The sequence below is a fragment of the Lactuca sativa genome, chromosome 7, assembly GCF_002870075.4.
Source record: "Lactuca sativa cultivar Salinas chromosome 7, Lsat_Salinas_v11, whole genome shotgun sequence".
NCBI lineage: Eukaryota > Viridiplantae > Streptophyta > Magnoliopsida > Asterales > Asteraceae > Lactuca > Lactuca sativa.
In genome coordinates, this window is record NC_056629.2 from 86,941,953 (window position 1) to 86,969,706 (window position 27,754).

At 36.2% G+C, this 27,754-nt stretch overlaps 1 protein-coding gene across 1 annotated transcript; it reads right to left on the reverse strand.

The window, feature by feature from the left end:
- Positions 1–649: 649 nt before the first annotated feature.
- LOC111889003 (cation transporter HKT1;3) lies at positions 650–21,631 on the reverse strand. The gene is made up of 3 exons (XM_042896704.2): positions 20,511–21,631; positions 1,611–1,838; positions 650–1,505 (listed from the first exon to the last, which is right to left on the reverse strand). The coding sequence occupies exons 1-3, from the start codon at positions 21,554–21,556 to the stop codon at positions 1,307–1,309; spliced, it is 1,473 nt and encodes a 490-aa protein (XP_042752638.1). The 5' UTR covers positions 21,557–21,631; the 3' UTR covers positions 650–1,306.
- Positions 21,632–27,754: the final 6,123 nt, after the last annotated feature.

Sequence of the window (27,754 nt, forward strand, 5' to 3'; positions counted from 1 at the left end):
TGTTCCTTTTCTGCTAATAGGATTAAAAGAGAGATCTTGGGCCCCTCGATGATTTTGTGTCGGCTTATGCGTTGCGCTAGGTCAGGACTCAATTGATGTGTTCAATTAAGTTATATGTCAAACAAATCAGAAGTCGGGAAACAAACTGTAGGATAATAAGTATGACTATGTTCCATGTATTTGTTCGCATAATATCTTGAAGAATAGAGGATTATACAATCCCTTATCTAAAGAACGCATCACTGACTAGGTCAGAGTTCGACAGCGACTTTTAAGAGCTACGATTGTTAATCGGATTTTGAAGTTACATCGGCAGATATAGTTATTAGACTTATCCAAGTGAAGGACTGTTGGATTAGATGTCTAAGCTCATAACTATAATCGGTATGTACTTGAGCCGATAGTAGCATGGTCCTTTTGGGTTGCCTTCACCAGAGCAATTTAAGAGGATAGACTTTTGAGGAAAAGGTTATTTGTGATTTATTATTATATTATAAGTATAATATATTAATTGAGAAATCATATTATTTAATTAGTATTAATCAAGAAATGATTTGGAATTAATTTAGTTATCAAAAGAGACTGATTAAATTTACGGGGAGGAATCTCAAATGGTGGCCAATCTACAACAACTTACATCTTAAACCTTAGATCCAACATTATCTCACGGCGATCAACATGGAAAAATCAGTGTGTAGATCCTCCACCGAGGTTGAGTACAAAGGTTTAGCCAATGCTACGGCTGAAATCACCTGGGTACAACACTTATTGACAGATCTCGACATAGGCTCCTTAAGCTTCCTACATTATTTTGTGACAAGACAGGTGCTACATACTTGTGTGCCAATCTGTTCGATCCCTCGTGGATGAAACACCTTGCTCTTGACTATGACTTTATCCGTGAAAGAGTTAAGAATGGTTCGTTGTGCGTTCTTCATAAAAATTCTTTTGATCAGCTTGTTGATGCTCTTACCAAACCGCATGCACGGTCCACTTTTTTAAATCTACGATCCAAGATTGGAGTCTTCGATGGATCCTCTATCTTGCGAGGGCTTATTACATATACCAACAATAACAATAAAAGTTAATTCAAAATTATAGGTCAATACTCAACAGTCAAGGCAGTCAACGTGCATTTGTTTTATCACCTTGTTTAGCCCCTTAATTAATTATCTCATTCCCATTCAAGGAGATCGATATATATCTGTTGTAATACTCTTCTATATTCAAGAGATTCAATACATTAATAAACCTTGATAACACATTCTATCCAAGATGGGTTTCAGCAAACTTAATTATATTATGTCTAAGATAACTTCCATGCCTTACCACCTCTCTCATGAAACTTTCTAAGTCTTCCAAATATCATTGCGAGAACAAGAATATGTTTGCTAATGTAACTCCATCTACCAACAAACCCGTAACATGCATCTCGGCATTCTTGATATGGTTGTAGTTGTCTTTTGCAACTATAGCCCAATGAGAACCCTACATTCCCATAAGCACTGCACATAAAATATAAAATCTTAATAGAGATACTTAAAAGTTAAGTAAAATATATGAAAAAACATATTAACTAAATGGAAATATGATGTTCAAAGAAAGCTGACCTTATCACTTCAAAGATGACGTTCAACACATTGAAATTCAAGGGGTCTTTCTGCATTTTATCGCTTTCCGTTATGCAGATAAGCATAATAATAATTACTAAAATTGGAAGTGGTGAGAGCAGCAAAAAACCAATCGAAATCTTGTTTTTTTCTTTATTGCATTTATTAGTGGAGGAAAGAGTGCGGGTATCTTCTCTTGGCAAGAAATAGGTATATGCTGGCAGATACCTAAGAAGAAATAAGTACAATCTTTGTTACTCAAGCTCATTCGGGAAATTTGATTTAAATCATATATTGTTAGTCGCACGTAATTTCATGGATATAAAGGAATATCCTGTCAAAAAGGCTGCATAAGCTGAGTTGTTGAACCACATAAACGAAGGTCAAATGTAAATCCCAACTCCATTTTGTCAATTCAAAACCATGCGTGATATTTGACTGGAAAGTTCAGGAAGTCGATCTAAATTTTATCATAAGAAATGGTGCTATTTTAGTATTTGGAGTAACAATATTCCTCATTCAAGTGTCTAATTAGGTACTTTGTCATTATTTTTTAAAATTAATTACCATCCAGTGTTTGTTTTAATTTTTAAACATTCATGTTTCATCCCTACATATATAAAATGACTATAGTTCTTTTTTCTATTTACTTTTTCATTTAATTTTCCACTGTTTATATTTTATCAGCTATTTTATATCAATCATAATTTTAAGAACACCTTATATTATATTCATCTATCTCTCCATTGTCCTATTTCTCAACTTCAAAAACCACCACCTTGTCACCGCCGACACCTCCTTCAATCACCACCAGTCACCATACATACCCTAAAATACGAATTTGAAACCTGTAATTAGCACCAAACCTTGATCTCAAACCTAAATGAAACTTAAATCCGAAACCTGAAATCCCCAAAAAACCTAAAACCAATCAGCAAATTGTTGATCCAAAACCCTATGTTGTGGTAGTTTGAAACCAAACGGTGTGGTAGTTGGAAACCTAGATTGACAGTTGTCCGGATGGAAAGAGAAAGCAGTTAAGCTTAAGAATATATATCTCGAAACCAAAAAAAAGAAATTGTCGTCTGCCACCACTATAATTCACTAAACAGCTTTACTCGTGATTGCATGTAACAAATTGTAAAGATAATTCTTATTATCTAGAATGTACCGAGGAAAAATCTGATAAAGAAAAATATTTCTTCACTAAAGGAGAAGAGGAAATTTTCTCTCCGGGAGATAAAGATGAAGGTGATGAAGCGGAAGATGTGCCAACCAATTTGTGGTGTTCGATGTCAAATGATGAAAAAGAAAAAGGAAGTCGTGTGAAAAACTATTATTTTATGGCAAGCAACTTGACACTGTCCAGGCACAATATCATGGAGAAGGAAGAATTAATGTTCTTTTCTAATAATTTAAGTATGAAATTATGTGTGCGTTATTTAGAACATATTACTTGTACATTTTCAAACGGCTTAGATGCCTTTAGATTTAATTGTGCTAGTAGAAAACAATGTGGCTGCCATGAGTTGTACCTAATTATAAAGGAGAATATCAAGGAGAAGAAGCTAAGAACAGATGGTTTAGAGAGAGAAAATGTACTAGCAATGGAGGTTAGAACCCTTGTAGACGATAGAACTGTTTAAATCCTTTATCTCTTAAGGAATTAAAAATGAGTTCTCGAAAAATCATGGCTGATATCCCGAACCTTGAATATAATCATAAAAGCATTTTCATTATGTAATTTGAAGGTGTGTCAACCTTCACCGATGAGCAAAATAAAGCTTGTGTCTACAACCTTCAAACCCAAACTACAATCAACATCTTTTCGGCCCTCCAAAAAAAAGATGAACAAAAAACTGAATCGTCTTCGACATCCACTAAGAAACCACGGTCAAACACAAGCATGTGATGGAATCAAGTATGCCAAGATAAAAAAAGTGAATTAAATGGAGGAAAAGATGGATAAAATTCTGTCACAGACCTAGGTAAAATATTACTACAGACCTAGAAACTGTATTGAAAATTTTAATGAGTCAGCTTTTGGCAATGACGAGAATATGGTCCAAGACTGGAATAAGGTAAAATATAAGTTTATAGAGGAGATTACCTCTCCAAATAAGGAAATTATGTCTCCAAATGAAGATTATACCAAGTAAATAGGTGATGTTTCACCACACTTTTCAAAGAACCATCACTAGCAAATCTACTACTACTTGGAAGAGCTTAAGTACGACCAAATGAACAATCTAGTCATAGATGAAACATTTTCCAAGATTGTTGCTCAAGCTTCCATGTTCCTGCAATTTCTAGTGGGGACATATAAAAGATGAAGCAATGGGTAGAACAGGTTGATAAGTTATTGTATAATCGAAAGGTAAATGTTGGAGTCAATGCCCTGTCCAAAACCATTAGAGGATCATTCTTAAGAGTGTTTGAAAATTTTGAAGAGTTTAAGGTGAATTTTATGGATAAGGTAGGTCTTTCTTCCACAAAAGGGGGATAAGAAGAGAAGCCACTACAAAGAAAGTGGTGGTTGAAGAGCTCTTATCCTTTGATGATGAATAATTAGTTTCTCCTACTCTAAGAAGCACTTAACTAGGGAAGACGTTGCATCAATGAAATTATTCCATTCTTCATATAGAAACGTTTTCTTCATCCCTATTTGACTGATAAGCTACCCCTCTCTCGCCAAAACAACTTCAATCACCCTCTTCGAAGAAAGATCAACCAACCTTCATCACTTTAGAACCTTTTTCTTTCTCATACCAATCCAATAACTTCAATTTCCACAATTAATGACAATATTAAGAAAATCATGTCTGGAGAACAACTAAAGAAGGCACTTCCTTGCAAATTAGGTCTATTCTGACAACTCAGAAGAAAAACAGAAAATAAAGTCAGATGAACTTTATCACCTCTTGGCTCTCGAATTCAATCAAAAAATGACATGATCATTGTGATTCATGTGGGGAAATTAGCTACTCCTATGAATATCCCCTTATATAATCCCTGGGAATATGTATTATAGAAGCTAAATGCCATTGAGTTTTCCACTACATGACGTTTGAAGCCCCTCTATCAATGGAGTTTAAATGGGAAAACACAAACTCTCCATACATAACATACTTTGCAAGTTTTGACCCTATAGAGAAGGAAAAGTATGTAGAAGAAAGCTTCTATAAATGAAAGGTTAAGGTTGTATGATTTCTTCAAGAAATACAGCCATGTTATTGTAGGATGAATAGTATAATCAAAATTTTTAGGATTTACGTACTCGATGATTATTCCTCTGTGATGTAATATCAGATTTCAGGTACGATTTTTACACTTTTATATTGTGGATTTTGGCTAGCCACAACGTGGTGCGGAAGATCACCATAATGTGGCATTGCCTTCTGGGGTTGTGATCTTTTAAAGTGGCCATAATGTGGCTATGAACTGGCCAGGATGTAACACATACCCAAGCATAAGACATATGATTTCGGGCATGGAGCCCTATTTAAAGGATGTGATGGCTACGGACCACCCATACCCTCCATTACTCATATTTGTGCTTAGATCAAAACCCTATCCTCCATTCAAGTTTGCAAGCTCATTTTGGTGATTTGGTGACCTTTGAAGGAATAAGAAGTAGAATCTTTCTAGTGTAAGGATCCATCAAGCAACTTATCTCCACATTTGTGATCATTTTCTGGACCATTGTAAGTCTTCAAGGCTTAATCTTTATGGCTTATTTCTTATAGATCTAAGACTGTTAGCATATTATGACCCATCGTTTAATTTTGAGTGGATGGGTGTCATAAAGTTCGTAATTTTATGACTCACCAAGGTCCCTATAGTGTTTTACTTTCCATATGTAAAAGAAAAGAGTGTTTTTTGGAATCCATGCATGAAAGTTGGATCATCTTCTAACCTAGTTTGAGTGAAGGACATGCATGAGTCGTTCATGTCCATAAATTTTGGATTTTTATGAACCCTTAGAGCCCAAGAAAGATTCTGAAAAGTTTCAGCAAAGGGCGTAATGGATTAGGAGCTTAATCCATTACGTTGGCAACCAAGACGTGTCACGACGCTCACCATGATGTAGTGAAGGAGGATGTTGTGTATGTTTTCTCATGTTTCCGCCATGGCGTGGTGGCATGCTTTCCATGACGTGGTGGCAGAGCTGATCACAACTGTTTGGAATAGCCACACCAGTAGTTGGCCATAATGTGGTGATCATTGGTCGTTGAATTTTTGACCTAGTTGACTTGTGGTCAACTGCTAGTTTAGAGAGTATATTGAGGTTTGACATTGAATGTCTGACTAGGTGAAATGTCACACCAACTTCTCTCCAGTGAGAGATTTGATACTCTTGGCTTTGATTTTCTTTGTGACACTTGCATTAAACACTAAGATTTAGACCTGGTAAATTGTATGAAAGATCAGGATATGCCCCCTTACAGTTGTATGAAAGACAAGATCTGGCCCATGGAACTTATATGTAATACCATGATTTGGTCAATGTCATGAAATGATTGTAAGAATTTAATTTAAACCATATCATTCGTTTCGGATTGAAATAGACCTGTAATATTATGTATGGTATGTGGTATTTTTTAGAACTTACAAAGCATTGTACTTACACTTTAAATGTTTAAATGTTCCAGGTAATTCTGATTCCAAAGGGAAGGGCTCAACAAGATCACACTACATCCGCTAGAATAATATTCCACACTATCTATTTTATAATTTTACTCTTATTTTTTTCAGCATACATTATAATCCAGTCATCTCTTGAGAGAACGAATAAAAGGTTTTAGTGGTTGAAAAATGAAATTTTTCCTTACTATATTTGGGAAGTTACAAATTGGTATCAAAGCTTTATTTGTGGGATTCAGGCGCACTTCATAGTATGTCTAAACTCAAACATCAGGCTAATCAAATATTTTTACAGGAAAACAATTTTTCTAAAAAGGTTTTTACAAAGAAAGGGGTGTGATGCATGCAATTAGCCTAACTCAAGCAAGTATTTCCCAAAATACACATACATGAATGTTATGTTTTAGTATGTTATTATATGAGTCACATAGGGTTAAGGATCTTCTCAAGGATGCTTGATAGAATACTTATCAGGAAATATGCCTTTATATGCCTATTATGTGATTAGGTGCTTTAAATTTTATGTTGATACTGGATGTTACGTGTTGAATGTATTAAGGTGGTACATAGGTAAGACCTGATAGCCCTAGTACGCTTGGTTCAGCCTTATTGGATGTTTTTATTTGACGAAGGCCTTGGGGAAGAGAAATTATTGTGAATGTCTATTTTATTGTAAGTATGTACAATGTGCATTCATTGGATGGTTGACGGTGTCAACAAAGACTTTATTGGCACACGTGGAAAGTAGAATCCTATGATTTATAGCGATGTAGTCATGTGTGGGTAGTCATAGATAAGTGACTTACGAATTTTGGGATGACTCTTGAGGAAAGTACAGATAAGTATGGAAGGTAGTATGGGCCCATACTACTAAAATCATGGGATTCTTACTCAAATCAATGGAATTGATAGAGATTCTAAGAATATTGTAGTATGAGAGATTACTTTATTATGATATGACCATTCATTTATGTTTTTAGAATGATGATGACTCTTTATGGAATCAGTTTTAGTTCTTGCTCGGATGTTGGACCTAATGATACTAAGCTACGTAAGATTATGACGTTCGAGATTTTGGGAGCTATCCTGGAGGCGACCCCTGTCACTTTCTCATTAATCAAGGAGGTGATGATGGAGTTGATGGAGGACCGGTTGGGGTCCTTTCGTGTAGAACTGTCCCTTAGTTAGTTTGAGGCATGTACTCTCATTTTTCATGAGTTTCGTGCTTTTGGAGCTCCTATGTTTTTCAGGAAAAAGCACCCCATTGCCATAAGATGTTGATTGTAGACATCGAGAGTGCCTATCAGATGTGGTTCTGCCTTGGGGGTCAAAGGTTAGATTTGCGGCTTATCTTTTGAGGGATACAACTTATGAGTGGTGGGAGGTGGTTGGTTATGGTATGGGAGCATTTGTTATCGATGCTATGACTTAGGGAGAGTCAATCACGAGGTTCGAAGCAGAGTTTCCCCCCGTTATCGAGGTACAACAGCTAGCATGATAGTTTCAAGACCTTCTTCAAACGACAGAGACAATGGAGGAGATCATCACCAAGTTTAGAGAGAGCTTTCTTTGTTGCCCAATATGTTGCAAATTAACAGATGAATAAGATGTGGTATCATGATATGTTGAGAGAGAACATGAAGGACATTGTTAGTATTTTGCACTGGCAGAATTTGGGGAATATGATTGACAAAGCCAGTAAGCGGGAGACTTAGTTGGAGCTTCTTAGGAAACATAAGCCAGTACCAGTTCAGAAAGCAGGGACAAAAGAGAATAAGTCTAGGACTTTTGATTTCCAATCTGGAGGCCAGCACAGAGGGCCATTGTAAAAGTTGTGGTAAATCGAACGATAGGGTTTGTCGATGAGGTGGTTCAGGGTGCAACAAGTACAGAGATACGGGTCATACTAGGTAGGATTTTCCTCAGGGGTCAGGACTGATTTTATGCCATTGCAATTAGGTGGCCTATAAGAAGTTTGATTGTCCGATATTGTGAAGAGGATCAATGGGTACACCTGATCCAACTACTTTGAGGATGATTGATGGCCGCCAAGACAAAGTGAAGGCTCATGTGGTGAGCAGCAGAGCTTTCCGGTTGACGGTTGAGGAGCCTATAGCAGCACTAGATGTTGTCACTTGTATGCATTCATGTTTATTTATTTCTATTTAATTACTTATGCTTATGATTGTTTGTTATGTGATTAGGGAAGTTCCTAATCAATAGTCCGAATGCCCTTGTCCTTTTTGAATCCAGTGTTACTCGACCATTGGTGTCTCTTGTCCTTAACAAGAAGTCTAATGTTGATTCAGGGACACTGCCTTTTCCTTTCGACGTAGAAATCATAGACGATCGCATTGTGAATACCTCGAGGATCCATAGTGATTATGAATTGGAGATGTTTTGGGTTCGGTTCCCTATTCATTGTGTTCCTATTTCTCTAATAAGGGTAAGGATCATTGTAGGCATGGATTGGTTGACTCGGTTTAGGGATTTAATCGACTATGATCACCAACTAGTCGGAGTTCAAACCCCAAGTGGGGGAGAATAAATCATTCATGGTGAGGGTGTACAAGGTGGTCTAGCGATTTGTTTGGTTGTAAGAGCTAGGAGATACTTGTAGTGTTAATGGTTATGATTTTTATCCGATATAATTGATACTCGGTTTGACGGCAAGAAGTATATAGATGGTATGCATGTAGTTCAAGATTTTTCTCATGTGTTTCCTAAGGATTCGCCACGAGTGCCTCCTAAGAGGTAATTGGAGTTACATATTGATTTAGTTTTGGTTGCGACTCTTGTAGCCAAGGTACCTAATCGTTTAGCACCTCCTTAGAAGCAAGAGTGATCCATGCAATTTCAAGAGCTATTGGACAAGCAGTTCATCAAGTCGAGTAGTTATGGTTGGAGAGCTCCCATTTTGTCTATAAAGAATAAATATGGGTCTCATCGGATTTGTATTGACTATAGGGATATGGATATTTAGAAGACGACCTTGAGAATTCGTTACATACACTACGAGTTCGTGTTGATGCCATTTGGACTCACTAATGCACCTCCAGTGTTCATGGACCTGATGAACTGTGTTTGCAGGCTGATGTTGGATCGATTGGTGATTGTGTTTATTGATGATATATTGGTCTATTTTAATACAAAGGAACGACATGGGGAATATTTGAGGGAGGTTCTTAAGACCTTGTAAAGGGATAAACTTTATGCAAAGTTCTCCAAATGTGAGTTTGGGTTGCACGAGGTGCAATTCTTGGGCCTCCTTCTCAAGCAAAATTTCGCGAGGTGTAATTCTCCATCTATGATTCATAGCTTCCTTGTATTATCAACGTATTATTGCAGATTTATTCAAGATTTCCAAAGAACTTAGGATCGTAGTTTTCTTTGACCCAGTTAATGAAGAAGAATGTCACTTTTTCTGCGGGGGCCTGAGCAACAGGCTACATTTGAGACACTGAGACAAAAATTTTGCAAGGCTCGGATATTGAGCCTTCCTAAGGGTACAAATGATTTTGTAGTTTACTGTGATGCGTCAATCAATGGATTAAGTGTAGTACTTATGGAGAGGGCCCATGTGATTACATAGACTTTGAGGTAGTTGAAGCCCCGATTAGGCGAATAATCCTACTCGTCATTTGGATTTAAGGTATGTGGTTTTTAGCCTCAAGATTTGGCAGCACTAACTGGATGGTGTTTGTGTATCATTTACATGTACCACAAGAGCCAGAGATATTTAATGGAACAGCTAACATGAATACGAGGATGTTCAGGTGGTTAGATGTGGTGAAGGATTATGATTGTGACATCTTGTATCATCATGGGAAGGCCAATGTTAAGGTCGATGCCTTGAGTTGCAAGGCAACTAGTACTCCAATTAGAGATCTATGTTTGAGGATGACTGCCACTTAATCATTGACGGGTTTTATCAAAGAAGCACATATTAAGGGTTTGAACGAAGGGAATCAAAAGAAATAGATGATCGAGGATCAGATTTCTTCGTTTGTTACTAATAGTCGTGGTTTGTTGACTCACTGTGGCAAGGTATGGGTTCCCGTTTATGGTGGGCTTCGTAAGAGGTGGTTGTAGCAAGCGCATAAGTCCAAGTTTTCAATCCATCTCGCACTACAAAAGATGTATATGGATCTAAGACTTAGTTACTGCTAGGCCTAAATACATAGAGATATAGCTTCGTATGTGGTGCGGTGCTTGACTTCTTGGAAAGTCAAGGCCGAATATTAGACACCCAAAGGCAAGTTCAGCCATTAGACATCCCCATGTGGAAATGGAAGACGATCACAATGGATTTCTCATGAAGTTGCCAAGCATGACATGTGAGGTTGATTAGATTTTAGTTATTGTCGATAGGTTGACCAAGAGTGTCCACTTGATCCCGATTCAGGAGAGTTCATATGTCAATAAATTATTCGAGATATACATGAAGATAGTGATTTTGTAGCATGGAGTTCCTAATTTTGTTGTTTTCGACCATATGTTCATTTCACATCCAGGTTCTAGAGGAAGTTTCACGAGGAGTTAGGTACTCGATTGCCTTTTAATACTGCTTACTAGCCACATATTAATGGTAAGAGGGAGCTAGAAATTCAGACACTCGAGGATATGCTTTGGGAGTGTGTTTTGGATTTTGGTAGGAGCTAGGATACCAATCCTCTTTTAGTTGAGTTATGTTACAACAATAAATATCCCACCAATATTAGCATGCCTCCTTTACAGTTTCTCTACGGGAGGAAATTTAGGACCCCATTTTTTTATGTAATGTTGAGGTAATGATCAAGACTACGGATTTGAAATAACAAATTCGTGGGAGACTATGGACCACACATAGTAGAAAGAAGACTTATGTTGAAGGGCGTCATTCTAATCTCAAGTTCCAGGTCGGAGATTTTATGCTTCTGAAGGTATCACCATGGAAGAGTGTCATCTAGTTTTGATAGCTGGGCAAGTTGGGTCCGATATTCATTTTTCCTTTCAGGGATATTTCCCGAGTGGGTAAAGTTGCATATCGATTGGATCATCCTATGGAGCTTAGTCTGATCTACAACACCTTTCACATTTCCTAGTTGCAGAAGTGTTTAGATAATGATTTTGTAGTGGTATGCATGGAGGACATTCATGTGGACTAGCGCCTAATTTATTTAGAGAAACTGACTGCCACTATTGACAAGAAGACAAAGACCTCGCACAACAAGGGGGTGGGTTTGATGAAGGTGTAATGGCAGCACTGAAAGGGTTCAATATAGACTTGGGAAACCCGAGAAAGGGATGAGCTAATATTAGTTCGAGTTATTTGTAGAAACAGATTTCGAGGACAAAATCTAATTCAAGAAAGAGAGTTGTAACACCCGGTTTCAGTTATGAATTTTACTCTTTTATTTTTTGTATTTTGAGTGGCTACGATGTGCTGATGAGGATCACCATGACGTGACATCGCCATTTGGGGTGGTAGTCTTTTTAAGTGGTATGACGTGGTCATGTGTTGGCCACGATGTGGCGACACCCCAAGCATAAAACCCAAGATTACATGCCTTGAGCCCTATTTAAATGATGCGATGGCTAGAGTTTGTCCACCGTGAGGCTCCATCACTCCTATTTGTCCCTTTAAGCTTTTAAGCTCATATTAGTGATTTGGTGACCTTTTAATGAAGAAGAATAAGATTTCTAATGCAAGGATCCAGCTATAACAACTCATCTCCATTGTTTTTATCATTTTATGGACCATTGTTAGTCTCCAAGGCTTAATCTTTATGGTTCATTTCTTATACATCTAAGTTAGCATATTATGACCTATTGTTGATGTTTAAGTGGATGGGTGTCATAAAATTGGCAACTTTATGACTCATCAAGCTTGCTAGAGTGTTTTATCTTTTGGATCTAGAAGTTGAGAGTATTTTGGAATCCATACATGAGATTTGGGTCATCTTCTTGTCTTTTGACCTAGTTTGAGTGAATGACATGCATGGGTCTTTCATGTCCATACATTTTGGATTTTTATGAACATTTAGAGCCCCAAGAAGAATTTTGGAAAGTTTAAGCAAAGGGGTTAATGAATTAACAGCATAATCTATTATGCTGTCCATGCACAAAAACCACGACATGGCATGATGTTTTCCACGACGTGGCGAAGGAGGATTTCGTGTCTATTTTATCTTGTTGCTACCATGACGTGGTGACATGCTTCTCGCGACGTGGTCGTGAAGCTCGTTGAGACTGTTTAATAGCCAGAGTGTGGCACGTAGTTGGCCATGACGTGGTAACCATTAACTGTTGATATTTGACCTAATTATCTTTGGTCAGCTGCTAGGTTTAAAGGGTAGACTGAGGTTTGACCTTGAAAGTTTCATTAGGTGGTATGTAGGACCATCTTTTTGCATTTGAGAGCTCTAATACATTAAATTTCGAGTGTAAAGTGAGTTTCCTCACTATACTATGTAGGATGCTAGATTGTCTTTGTGACGTTTGCATGAAAGACCAGGATATAGCCAATGGAAATTCTATGAATAACAACCATTTGGCACCTGATAGTTGTATGACAGAACATTATATTTCCTCTGGCACTTATATGTAATACTATGATTTGGTCCACAACATCAAGTGATTGTAAGTCTTTGATATTATCCATAACATTCACTTAGGGTTGAAAATACTTGTAATGTTATGTATAATATGTGGTATTTTGGGAAACTCACTAAGCTTTGTGCTTAAATTTTCATGTTTAAATGTTTCATGTACTTATGGTTCCAAAGGGAAGAGTCTGGCTTGATCGTACTGTATCCCCTTGAGTTTTATTCCGCACTATCTATTTTATATTTTTTACTCTGATGTTTTGAGAATTGATTATACTTTAACTGTCACTTGTACAAATGAATGACTAGTTTTACTGGTTGAAAAATAACATTTTACTTAGTGTTACATACGAGTGGTTGGTTTATCAAATAAGAAAAGTTTCATTACAAACAAAATATTGAAATATGATTTTGTTGCATTAGATTCTACTAGTAACGAGGCATAGTGGCTAAGGAATTTTGTTGATGAAATTTCATTGTAATCAAAGTTGATTACTCCTAATTCTATCCGTTGTAATAGCATTGCCAATTTTGCTAAGGAATATATCTAAATTTGTAATGGAAAGTCTAGAATCTTCTCTGTTAGACATATCATAATCATAAGATTAATCATGAAAATTCTAAATTAGTTTAGTTTGTTAGAATGCAAAAAATAAATGTTCTAATCCCATTTTAGCTTGTTAAAGCAGAGATATGGTGAAAAAATTTAGATGGAATGGGATTAAATTCCACGTAAAGTGTGTAATGTAGAGACAAATAATTTCCTTATAATATGACATTAGAGACTGAATTTAATGCAAAATGTTAATCTTTATAGATTGTAACACATGATAGACCTGAATTACGTATGCGATTATGAAGTGTGTTCGTATTTCAAAAGTTTAAGGACTTCGCTTGTATACAACTATAAGAGGATAGGCACACACAACTTTTTAATTGTTTCATGATTTCTATTTTCTAGATTAGTATATTGAAATTTTTTTCTTTCATCATCACCTATTCAAATTGGTATTAGATTCAATTCACTAGACAAATCTATTATAAAATATTTGTAATGTATAAAGTACTAACAAGAAAATTCAAGATTTTGGATATTTTCAAATATATACAAGATTTGTGTTGTTTAACTCGTCGAGTTAATTCATGGGTTAAAGAATATAAATGGAAGAGGATTTTTTATGGGAATTAGCACGAGTTCCAAATGGAGACTTAAATAATGACTTAATACAGGTTATATGGTGTAGAGTGCACACTTTCATATAATCTAGTTTGGTACCGAACATGACGAACTAAGTGGGTGAAGGGTGTGGTGCACCCATTAAGAGGGTCAAGACGCAGTGCCCCTTGTCGAATCGAAATGTGAAGAGTTATTGGTGGTGGTATCGATGTCTACCAGCCCTGGCAAAGAAAAAATGACCATAACGAAAGCGAAGCAGTAATGGTCAAGTTTGGACTTTGAATGAATTAGGAAAACGTGATTAGAATGCAAGAAATATTAACGGTTCGAATTTAGGGATGCTCAAATCCAACTCTGTTAAATGAGATAAGAAGATAACATAGTTAGATTCAGTATTTGTGATATACTTTGTATGTGATCAGATCCATGTATTTAGGATCTTTTGTTGTAAAGTCATCTATATATTGAAACACTAACCCATTGGGTTATTCACGACAAATACAAGGTTTCACGTGGTATCAGAGCTACATCTGCCTATATCAAACCCTAATTATCTTTCCGACTCTTTTGGTTTCCTTCCAAAGAGTTTCTCTAAATATTTCTAATCATGTCTGCTCCGATTAAATCAACCACTATCGCCATAGCTATCTCTTGTAAACTATCCAGAACTAATTTCTTGCTGTGGAAAGCACAAGTTGTTTCAATACTTTGTAGTGTCCAACTCTTTGGTCACCTTGATGGATCCACACCAACACAAGCCGCCAAAATCACCATAGGAACCAGTGAGGCTACCAAAGAGACAGAGGCTGTTGTTAAAGAACAAGCAAATCCAGATTATCAGACATAGGTAATCTAGGATTAGGCTGTGATAGGAGGCCTTCTATCTTCCATGACTGAGGAAGTCCTCCCTCAGTTAATTTGCTGCACCAACACAACACAAGAACTGTAGATATCGCTCCATACTATGTTCTCGGCCCAACATCGTGATAATTCAATACAGATTCGTATGCAGCGCTCAACAACAAAGAAAGGAGACATGAGTGCAGCTAAATACTATCAAAAGATGATTGGTTTCGCTGACACCATGGCTAACATTGGTTAACCTATGAATGATGAAGAAGTTATTGGCTACATATTAGCCGGGCTAGGACCTAGACATAGTGATATTTTCACTGCATTCACCGTTCTGAGCAACGAACGCAAGGTAACCCAACCTGAATTCTACTCTTACTTAGTTGCTCATGAAGCTCAGGCCAACACTATGGCGAATACTGTTGAATTTACCTCTTCCGCCAACACAGTCTGTCGTCAAGATTCAAACAACCCTCCTCGTCGCAACAGTCCCAACAAAAATGGGTACAACAACAACTCTAACAACTACTAGCGAGGAAATTATCGAGGGGGGAGTGGACATGAACGTGGATGCGGACGCGGTCGAAATTATGGAGTACCAAGGTTCCAAGTTTGTGGCATACCTGGTCACACTGCATTGAATTGCAAAAACAGGTTTAATCATGCTTACCAGGCTGAAGAACAACAAAATCGAAGTGACAATAGTTTGACAATAGGAAACTATCATCCCTATAATTCATGGTGGTTGGACTGTAGAGCCACTAATCACTTGAATCATGACTTGGCTCGTCTCACTGTGCAAGAACGATATCATGGAAAGGACCAGGTTCAAGTTGCAAATGGTGCAGGTTTGTCAATTTCACATATTGGTCATTCTTTATTACCCGGTTTAGGTCGACCCCTTGTTCTCAGAAATGTTTTGCATGTCCCTAAAATAAAGAAACACCTATTGTCTGCTTAGAGGCTTGTTTCTGATAATCATGTTTTTATTGAACTCTACCCTAATGTTTTCTTTGTTAAGGACATAGCAACGAAGAAAGTGCTTCTATTCGGTAGAACCAAAGGGGGTCTGTATCCTGTTCCAGTTACTCGTTCCTCAGGTCACTCCCGTCAACTCTCGTCAAGTGTCAAGGTCTCCTCCTCACAGTGGTATCAATGATTCGGTCATCCAACACCTACTATTGTCAAGTCCATTTTACATTCAAATAAACTAGATTATTTATCTAGTGACTCAAGTGTCTGTGACGTGTGTCAACGTGCAAAAACTCATCAATTACATTATACAAGTTCGAGTCGTGTCACCTCTACTCCACTTGAGTTGGTTCATACAGATGTTTGGGGACCAACTCAAGTATCTAGTGTAGGGTTTAAATATTATGTCAGCTTCTTGGATGATTTTAGTCGATACACTTGGATTTACCTTATCAAAAATAATTCTGATGTTGAACAAGTTTTTTATAACTTCCAAAATCATGTTGAGCGTCTTTTGAAAGCTAAGATTCGTTATGTGCAATCTGAATGGGGAGGAGAGTATCAGAGATTACATAAATATATTTAACAAGTGGGCAGCACTCATTGTATCTCTTGCCCACACACATTAGCACAAAATGGATTCGCTGAGCGTAAGCACCGCCACATAGTTGAGATAGGCTTAACGCTCTTAGCTCAGTCATCTCTTCCCCTTCGTTATTGGGATGATGCTTTCCTAACTACTTGCTACTTGATCAATAGGATGCCTAGTCGAACCATAAACAACACAACACCAATTTCTCGATTACTCAAAATTAACCCTGACTACTTGTTCTTACGTGTTTTTGGATGTGCATGTTGGCCGAATTTGCGAAAATACAACACCATAAAACTCTTGTTTCAATGTAAATTGTGTGTCTTTCTAGGCTATAACTCAATTCACAAAGGTTACAAATGTCTAGAAAAACTCACTGGCCAAATATATATTTCTCATGATGTTATTTTTGAGGAAACAAAGTTTCCTTATGCCACTGCCTCTTGTCCTTATGCTCCTTCCAGTGAAGCTTCATCCACCTCGTTTCCTCAGTCTGAACCGGCTATATTAAATGACCATATGCGGAATTATGACTTGTCGCTTTTATTGGCTAACGAGTTTCATGCAGATAAACACCAACTTCTTTGCCACACTCGCAAGTTTCATTGCCTTGTGTATCCATAATTCCAACACATCAGGTATCTCAAGATGCAGCCACTCCAGTCATAGCAACTAAGGTCACCTCAGAACTCCCTTCACCTTCACCGCCAGAAGTTTTACCAGAGACACCTCCAACTTCACCGACTTCTCCTGCATCCACAGTTCCATCTCCTATCGGTGAAGCTCTAGCTAATCAAAGCTTGCCTACCCCAGCAATGAACACTGGAGGACGAGTTGGTAAGGTATTTCCTCGAAAATTTACTGACGGGACGTTTTGTTATGATCCAACCAAGTGTGCGTTTTTAGTGACCACTCCCACTTCTTTTCGTGTCGCTTTGTCATCTCCTGGTGAGCAGCCATGAAGGCTGAGTTTGCTGCTCTCCAATCCAAAAAAACATGGACTTTAGTACCATGTCCCACAGGTGTCAATATCGTTGGATGCAAATGGATTTTCAAACTCAAACATCATCCTAATGGCTCCATTGATAAGTATAAAGCACGTTTGGTAGCTCGTGGTTTTACTCAATAGTATGGGATAGACTACCAGGACACGTTTAGCCTGGTGGTCAAGCCAGCCACCATATGCTTAGTCCACTTTCTTGTAGTATCTTGTGGATGGCATATGCGTCAAATCGATGTCAATGATGCCTTCTTGCACGATTTCTTAGATGAAAATGTTTATATGCAACAACCTCCTTGTTTTGAAGACACTAGTCATCCACAGTTTGTATGCAAGTTAAACAAAGCACTTTATGGTCTCAAACAATCACCATGAGCCTGGTTCTCACGTCTTAGTGAAAGATTACATCACCTTGGTTTTTGCTCTTCCAAAGCAGATACTTCCATGTTCATCATGCAAACGCCCACTATTACCATCTACATGCTTGGTTATGTAGATGATATCGCCATTCTTGGGTCATCACCTACAACTATTGATCACCTCATTTGCACACTGTCTTCTTCCTTTCCTATTAAAGATCTAGGTCGTCTAACTTATTTCTTGGGAATTGAAGTACTTCACAATTCAGGGGGAATAACTCTTGTGCAACACAAATAAGCCTCTGATCTGCTTAAACGGGCTAATATGATGAATTGTAAAAGCATTTCAAGTCCCATGTTAGTAACATATAAGCTTGCTCAAGATCTTGGTAGACCTCTCAGTGACAAAGACGTTTTCAAATATAGAAGTTTAGTGTGCAGTTTGCAATATCTTACATTAACAAGACCAAACATTTCCTTCCCCGTTAATAAAGTTTTTCAATATTTTTATAAACCCACTACAGTACATTTGGAGGCTATGAAGAGAATATTGCGATACATTCAAGGCACATCAACTGTAGGACTACAATTTCAAAGATCATCATCAACTCTGCTTAGTGTGTTCATTGATGCAGAATGGGCAGGATGTATAGATTATAGAAGATCCACGGGAGGTTTTGCAATTTTTCTAGGACCTAACTTGATTTGATGGAGTTCAAGCAGCCCACTGTATCACGTTCGAGTACGGAAGCTGAGTACAAAGCTTTAGCTAATGACACTGCTGAGGCTACATGGATACAATCATTGCTCAAGGAGTTGGGAGTTCATCAAAGAAGAGCACCTGTGCTTTGGTGTGATAATATAGGTGCCACATACTTGACAGCAAATTCCGTGTTTCATGCTAGAACTAAGCATATAGAAGTCGATTTCCATTTTGTAAGGGAAAAGGTCGCTATGGGAGCTCTAGATGTACGATTCATATCTTCAAACGATCAGCTGGCGGATGGTCTGATAAAGCCTACTACTCGCAACATGCTAGACAGATTGAAACACAATCTAAACCTCAAATCGGTTGAGATTGAGGGAAATGTTAAATGAGATAAGAAGAAAACATAGTCAGTTAGATTTAGTATTCGTGATATACTTTGTATGTGATCAGATCCATGTATTTAGGATATATTGTTATAAAGTCATCTATATAATGAAACACTAACCCATTGGGTTATTCACGGCAAACACAAGGTTTCACTAACTCAAAGCCAACCTTTGTTGCATGAAAGCTAAGTTGTCTGGCACGCAAAGCTACCTAAGCAAAGTTGGCAGCAAAAAGTCGTCTTTTAAAGCTCTAGGCTAAGCTGTATGTGATAGCTTCAGCCAAACAACTCGAACTACCTGTGAAAGCTACAGAATCTGCAAATTTCTTTGCCCGTATGAAAATTTTGTATACGCATTCCACATACTTTTTAACGCTGTGACGGAATTGTAGCAATCTGTATACTTTTCTAGAAAAGAGCTCTTTGTTTCTTGTGCTTGGAACTTTAAATTATCGTCAGAATTATCCCAAATTGAATATCTTTGTAACACAGGCATTTTGGTGGAGCATATCAACACACAGAAAGTGACTTAACATGATGCATGAGCAATCCTGATTTGATTACCAAAATATTGTTTCCTACCCTATGTTTATGATGAGATCTCCAAGCTGGTGTGAAACAAAATGAGCGGAGATTGTACTGGCCTTAATCATACTTGTACTTGTATCAACAATTTAATATGATCTTTTAGTTTTTCTTTATTTAAAAAAGTACGATTTAGGAGTTTCACGACATTATGTTTTCTTTTGTTATCTTCGTTATGTATTTGTGAAAGGAGTAAGTTCACGAGTCAGTGAGTAGTAAGAGAATCTAATATATGATAAATCACGTGTTTAATTAAAAATATATACTTGATCATAGCTTTTGAAATTGTACGATAGTTGGGAAAAATAAGCTTAATGACCTTGCAATTAAAATATTGTAGTGGAAACCAGGAGTCTGAAACATTAACCTCTTTTACCAAAAAGAAAACAAATCCAAATCAATTTAAAAAAAAAAAAAAAAGAAACAAATATTCTTTAGAAAAGATTACTAAGTTTCCCGGAAGACAAATAGTACTTAATACACTTTATTGAAAAGTATTATAGAATATTAATACCAATAAAGTATTTGTGATAAGATCTGATATGCCACCATAAATGCATAATACTTAGTGCCTAAGTTCAACTACCATGAGAGAGTGGTGAATAGCATTCTTCCAAACATTAGTGGCCATAAGTGCGGTGTGAAATCATGCTTAGGAATATGTATGAGATTCTGGGCTCCTGACTAGTTAGTCTAACATAGAATTTAATTCGGACAATATCGTTGCCTACCTGCCAAGTGCATGTGGTGGGTCCGTGTGTCTAAAGTGATTGAAAATAAACAAGGGAGTAAATAATCAATTTAAATTTGTTCACATTATTTCAAATGCGTCACATATGCTTACAGCTATAATTCTTTTTGTATGATCTTGTTCCACATAGATCATTAGCAATTCTAATCGTGTAGATATGAAATTCAGCGTTTCGTTGGATTACTCACTCAGTCACATTTATTATAACATGTATGGCATTAAAACGAGTATAAATCAAAGTAATTATTACGTAAAGTTATGTTGAGAAGGGTGAGGGATTGACTTACATCATGGTAACAATCAAGACAATGATTGCTGGAGAGATGAGGGAAAGATCAAAGACTGATTCACCGGTATGTCTAGTATTCGTAACTTGAAACAAGGAACCCACTACTTTCTCTAAAGTATTTAAACCATGCATGGCTTGAGATTTCCACCCAATAGAGATCAAAAGCACAAACTGAATGAATATGAATCCAATAGATGTTAGGGAAAGATACCACGAATCTACCCCTGATAGCAAATGCCGATAACGCAACTCATCTTCATTTTCTAAAACATACTTCATCTCCTCTCTAATACTTATTTTACCAAGAAGTAATAGTACAAGCCGGAGGAACACCGGGTACAATGTGTTTCCAAGGAGAACGAGTGGGATTAGAATCATTTGTAGTCCTAGATTATTCTTGAAAACCATCATGCTTTCATTTGTTGGGAGAAATCCGCAGTTGGTGAAGGTAGAGATTGTGGTAACAATTGAGAATACTTGTAGGTTAAGCTTTTTGTTCATCAACACTTCTTTTATGGATACAACAAGGCCCACATACAGAGAAACTAGAAGGTATCCAATTACTTGCACTGTAAAGAAGTACCATAGCACAGTAATCCCTAAAAACTTCATTGATTTGTACTTCAAGTCGATGTTGCTATTTGTAGACATCAGTCCGTTCTCTACATTCATGTTTGAGGAAGGAGTACAGCTTGCTGACTTCCTTTCCGACAACTTAAATATCTGGATTTGAAGTTCAAGCAATGACGTGAAAACTTCTCCTCCCAATAGCATCAAAATTGCCAAACAAAAGAGTTGGGTATTGGAGAAAACCTCCATCTCAACTGTAGCCATGCTAGATACAGTGACAGCTGAGACAGCTGTGAAAAGAAGATCATAGCTTTTTGGGCGATTCATAGGACTCCGAGGCTCCAAGATGGATAAAGACAAGTACCCTAACATGAATAATGTAACAAAGTAACAGAGTTGCAGCCAAAAAGGATCCACACGAAGAAGGAGAGCCCGAAGGAACGAATAGAGTATGGTTCCAGTCCAGTGGCACATGCAGGTTAACGCGTGGTGTAATGACGCCAGGCATTTTACTGTTTTGGTTGGGAATTTTAGATTGGGAGTGTTCTTCATTTTAGTATATTTTCTTCACATTTAAAGAATGACTGGAGTATATATAACAAAAAGAAAATCTTTTAGCACACCACTATACTAGTTTGACATTAGTGTAGGACATCTAGAACGTGGGAATATCAGCGGATACTAATATAATAATTCTAATTATTTTTGTCGATTGATTATTATACGAAGTTATCCATGCAAAGTTACCTGGTCAATGATTTTGTGATCGATGCAAAGTTACCAATGGCCTTCTTCGGGTATTTTAATTGATGTGTTGAATTGATTTCTTCCATGAGAAATCATTTTGCGGGTTAAAGTATTTAATTTCTGATTTTATAATAAATTTTTTAATTTGGACAGACAATGTAAGAATATGTAGGTCAAATTTTAACAAGATTGGTTCTTTGTGCTTATAGTGTTTTGTCGATAACGGCATAGAATGTTAATATGGTTTTATCTGAGTTACATAACTCTTTGTTCGTTAGTTTATAATGATCAAATGAGGTGATAGGCGTTCCTAATTTCTTAGGAAAAATTACTTCCAATAAGTCCACTTATCTTATTTATTATACAATAGTGGGTGTTTGGTTAACCATATTTTAATAATTTTTTAAATTATTGTCATTTCGACACATGTATAATTTAAAATTAATGATTGGATAGATTTTCTAAAAAATTAGCTTATTAAAAATTCACATAAGTTAAACTATAAGTTAAAAAATATTTATTATTTTAAATCAACATAGCTAAAAAAACTCTCATAATATTAATTCATATTAGGCTTATGAACATCGGCTTTGACTTCGATTCGAATTGCCTTCTTCTCACCAACAGATGGTTTCCAGAAGTCTTCCCTTGCATCGTTTCTAAATTCTTATTCTCTACGCAATGAAAGTTGGTTTCTCTGTTGTATTCAATCCTGTCAGGGAGAGGAGGCGGAAGGAAAACGTAGACAAATGTTGAAGGTGCTCTTGGCGGGTGTCACTACAACAGTCAGCAAGAGCCATTGCGCTCTGAGAATCAGTTGCCTCCACGACCTCCTGTAATCTTCCCACTATAGATATGATTCACCACCTTTGTCTTTCAATTCCATTAGTCGACTACTTCAAGTCCAATTTTCTACCAAAACCCTTTCCATCTTACTGTCACTACTTCTCTATGATATGTCTGTGTTGAACGATTTCATGTGATATGCGACTTGTAGCCCTAACGTTCAATCTGAGTTTTACTGGTGGCTCCTCCAGTGAAGCCAAGGCGTCTATGTTGAACGATTTCATGTGATGTGTGATTCCTCTCACTTTATGTCTAGCTCCTGGTTGTTATATTTCTTAACTTTGATTAGGATTTTAAACAAAAATATGATGTTATTATTTGTTGTAAAACTTTTGAGCTATTCATTATGTGAAATAAAATAGTCCTAGACCTAGACCTTGAAAGTCACTCTGATTTTCGGATTGATAATTTCTCTTTTATCCTATCGTGGTGTGTTACTTTGAAGCATTAAATCTGTTCATTTTTAAAAAGCGACATATACGATTGTATTCAACAAGGCAATAATGGTATGTGTGCAAACAGGTGCTTGATAAAATGATTAGAGAAGCAAAGAGCCTATTGAAGCTATGTTGTTTTAGATAATTGTCGAACAACCCTGCACTATTTAATTTATCCCCTTAATCCCTAACTTAATTCTCATTAATACCTTGTCAATTATGAATAAAATATTATGATTTCAAAATAATATATTATTCTCATAATATATTAACAAATCATTTATTCCAATTCATTAATCAAATAATAAATAAACCTTCTCTCCTATATAATCTTGTCTGATTATCAGCTTTCAGGGCAACCCAAAAGGACTATGCTAGTATCAATTCATATTAATATGAATTATATTTATGGGCTTAGACACCTAATCCAATAGTTTTCCACTTGAATAAGTCTAATAACTATAACTGCTAGTATAATCTTCCTAATTGATTAGCAAAGTGTAGCTACCAAAAGTTGTTGTTGAACTCTAATCTAGTCAGTAACATGTCCTAAGATAAGCGATCATATAATCCTCATTTTTGCAAGATATCATAAGAATATGAGACATGAAACATAGTTAATCTCATTGTTCAATAATTTGTTTCCTGATTTCTGATCTGTAAAGACATAGAACTTCAAATCGAACATATCAATCAAGTCCTACCTGGGCCCGACACTATAAGTCAACACCAAATCACTGAGGAGCCCAAAGATATTGCTTTTTCCCCTAAAGGTAAAAAGGAATAAATAAGCTTTGACTTATATTCTTGTGTTATCTACTCATCAAATTATGCACAATAATACATTTTATAACATCAAGTTATTGGTGCGTTTACGTATCATCAATGCACAACAAACTTGTAAACTACATCTCATATATCTCTGTTGAAAGATTATAAGATATATCATTTCATAATTACTCATGATAAATCCCATGAAGTAATTCTCTGAGCGTGGATTAATCCAATACTTAAAATCCCTATTTTCAAGTACTCATGAACGTTGCAGCAAACCATTGCTAAGTCGAAAACCTTTAGACAATCTACAACCAAATTCATGACATCCTTAATTCACTACTGACTTCCAAAAGTATGAACGACTATGGAGTTTGAATAATCAAATTATTCTGGAAGTAAAACATGCAAAATGAAACACAAAATAAACAATAGACAAAAGGTAGTAATCTAACACATAAATAAATCTCCATTACAAGAAAAATACCCTTTTACGACGCGCAAACCACGACACTCATTGATTGATGTTACGCAATAGAGAATGACATTAAAAAAGTGTCATCTCTTCAAAAATTTTAAGGATTTATGTCACGCATTATTGTGTGCCCTTAAATTAGTGTCTAAAAAGGAACACGGAGGGCACCTATAATAAAATGCGTGTCGTCTAAGGATGTCGCTTTATAAATTTGAATGGAACGCGCATTCCATCGTTTAATAACCAGGGGGAAAATGAAATCCTTAAAAATTAAAAACCCCGCCTTCCTTTTTTTCTCCTTTCCGTCTTGCCCTAATTATCTACGCTCCTTCTTTCCCCCTCCCAACATTGACTGTCGCTACTTCTTCTTCCGTCGCACTTCTTTGGGACTTACGGATTTTCGGCTCTTCACACAGACAAAGACGACGATAGAATTAAGGGAAGGAAGATTGGAGAGATTCCAGCAGATACACATTCACATCCCTATTATGCGATTTTATTAGCAAAAAATCAAGTCCACAATCGAATTAGGCCGTCCAAGGTTTTCTAACCCTATATTTTTGTGAAATTTCAAGCATATCTCTCTAAACAGGGATGAGGATGGAAAAAGACAGGTTGATCTAACCACTTGAACATTCAGGTTACGTTTTGACTCTTCATGATCTCTCTCTCTCTCTCTCTCTCTCTTCCCTGATATTAGGGTTTTTTCATTTATAGAGTAGGTAATTTGAAGAATGGCATCCCTAAAATCAATTTTAAAATCACTTGGTGGCTGACTTGTATGAACTCTACCAAATTTTGAGGTTTTATTATCATCTCTTTCATCGATACATCTTTTTACAAGTTCATATTTTCATAAATTTCGTTATGGTGTAGGATTAGTAAACAAATGTATTTAGAGTTTATACATTTTGTGGTTTTATCAAATTTATATGTTTCTCCTCGTAAGAGTTCATCTGGGGCTGCCTCTGTGCTTTTGATTCGCTCAAGTGTAGAGCTTGGTGTCCCAGTTACTGTTCAACAGGTTTAATAATCACTAAACTTGTCAATTTTTCTTGATTATAACTTGTACAATTTCTCTATATATTCATGATTCAAAAACTCATATGAATTGATGGCTGCATTTATGACTTACCAGGATGGAGGTTGGCTTTATATTCAACTTCTCATGATACCCAATTTTTATACAGAAGGGTAAAATGGTCGTTAATTTACTCTGAAATAAGCATCTTCTTCAGCTATACCCGTTTAAATTTGCTTCAAGCTTCAAAAACAAGTTATTGTTACTTTGTGATTCCAAAATAAGAGATACAATTGACTTTTGGAAGTTGATTTTTGCATTCTAATCTTTAAAACTGATATTGATTGAAAAAGAGATTGTAAGTAATGTATTGATTATTGCTTTATTTATTTTGCCTCTGTTGTGAAGATCAGAAGATGTGGAGAAATGGCACGAAAGCTGCGGTTCTTCAAAGATCAAATGTCAAAGGCGGGTACCACATGGTCATTAAATATCTTTTTCAATCAATATCAGTCTTCATCTTCTTTATATTCTGCCATATCAAGTGATGGAAAATTCAGTCCTATGTCATTGTCTGGAGGTGAATATCGAGGGTATTTTAGTCTTTTAAATAAAAAGCGGACTGTGTGCTACCTGGACCTCGTGCTGGTGAATTCAGTCTGGTGAATTCAGTCTTATGTCGTTGTTAGGAGGTAAATTCAGTCCCATGTCATTGTCAGGAGGTAAATTTAGTCTTATGTCATTGTCAGGAGGTGAATAACTTATATTTTATTTAAAATTTATCTGGTTTTAGGTAAAGAAAGGTGGAATGCCACCTGGACCTCGTGCTGGTTTCTCTATGTGTGTACATAAAAGTGGACTAGGTTAATTTCGTGTTTCAACCACCATATATATGTTTCCTTTATTTTCTGAATTTTGTATTTGAAGACAGGGTTGAAACTGGAGGGACTTCTAATTACCCTAATCGGTTCAAAGTCTACTATGTATTGAATCAGGTAGGTATTATTCTTAGTAACAAAAAACCTATGATAAACAAATCAATGATAGTAGGTTGTTGTTTGTTGCATTGAATTAAACCTAATAATTTTTGGGTTTATTATAAAATATAAATTAAAATAAAGGGCCTGGTTTTGTATTTGTGAAGCCACCAGAGGGATGGACAGGTGGCGTTGGGTTTGTATGAAAAAAAATTAATCAACAATTTGAAAAATCTTTCAGCATAACTGGATATGTTTATGTTTGTGTTTGTGTATGCAGGTGGAAATGGTTGTTAAAAAGAGTAAGCTCAAGCTCAAAAAGCCACATGATAATAACACCTTAGACCCTCCAACAACGAACTACATTTTTAAAACCTTGATTTCAGCCCTTGAATCTCATGAGGTACAAATTTTCAAGCAATTAACTTGTTTGTTTCTCCCTTTCGATAATTTGTTTATGATTTTTCCATTTTGTACTCCATCCCTTTTGGTACTTTTTCAATCCATATATGACTTGTGGATTGTTGCAAATTAATGTGGTTGGGTTGTTTCCGTTTCCCTTTTACATTATAAGTTTGAAGTTTACCAGTTTTCTCATAATTTTTTAATTTCTTATCAAATCTTGAAATGACTTAGTCCTTTCAGACGCATATAGGACTTAGTACTTGTTTCTTTTTTATTCAAGTTACTTAATGATATCTTGACCAACTATGATTGCATTTGTATCATTATTTATAGCAATTGTTTTTTTTAAGTATATTCCAATTTTTATGATTTGTTGTTTACAATTTTAAGTCATAACAGTTCTCAGATAAATAGTAATTTGCTATTTAGCATTATTTATAGATGCAAGGGTAAAATGGTAATTCACTCCAAAAAAGAAACATTCTTTGTCTTCTCTATATCAGTTATTCCAAAGAAACATCACTTATCCATTCAAAACAATACTTTAAGAAAAAGAAAGAAACATGCCCTTACATAGTATAGCCATGCAGAACAGTTTCTGAATTTTGTTTCTATTTCTGTTTTCTTGTTTGTTGCATCTTTTTTTATTACAGAGTTGTAGGTATCATATATATATATATATATATATATATATATATATATATATATATATATATATATTATAATATCATGTATAGTATAAATGTAGAACAGTTTGTATTTGCATTGGATTTGATATTCACTCCGGTCGGTCCGGTACCTTTAAATTTCCTAATTCTCCCGATTAAGAACTGAACATTGTTTTCAGGATTTGCTGCATCCTCTTCCACCACCTGAGAAAAGCAAGGATGATATACTTATTTTCTTCAAGCTTTATGATCCCGTGAAGGAAGAACTCAGGTACTTTCAACAAGTTAGTTATATCTTTCAGTAGCCTAATGGGATGGGGTT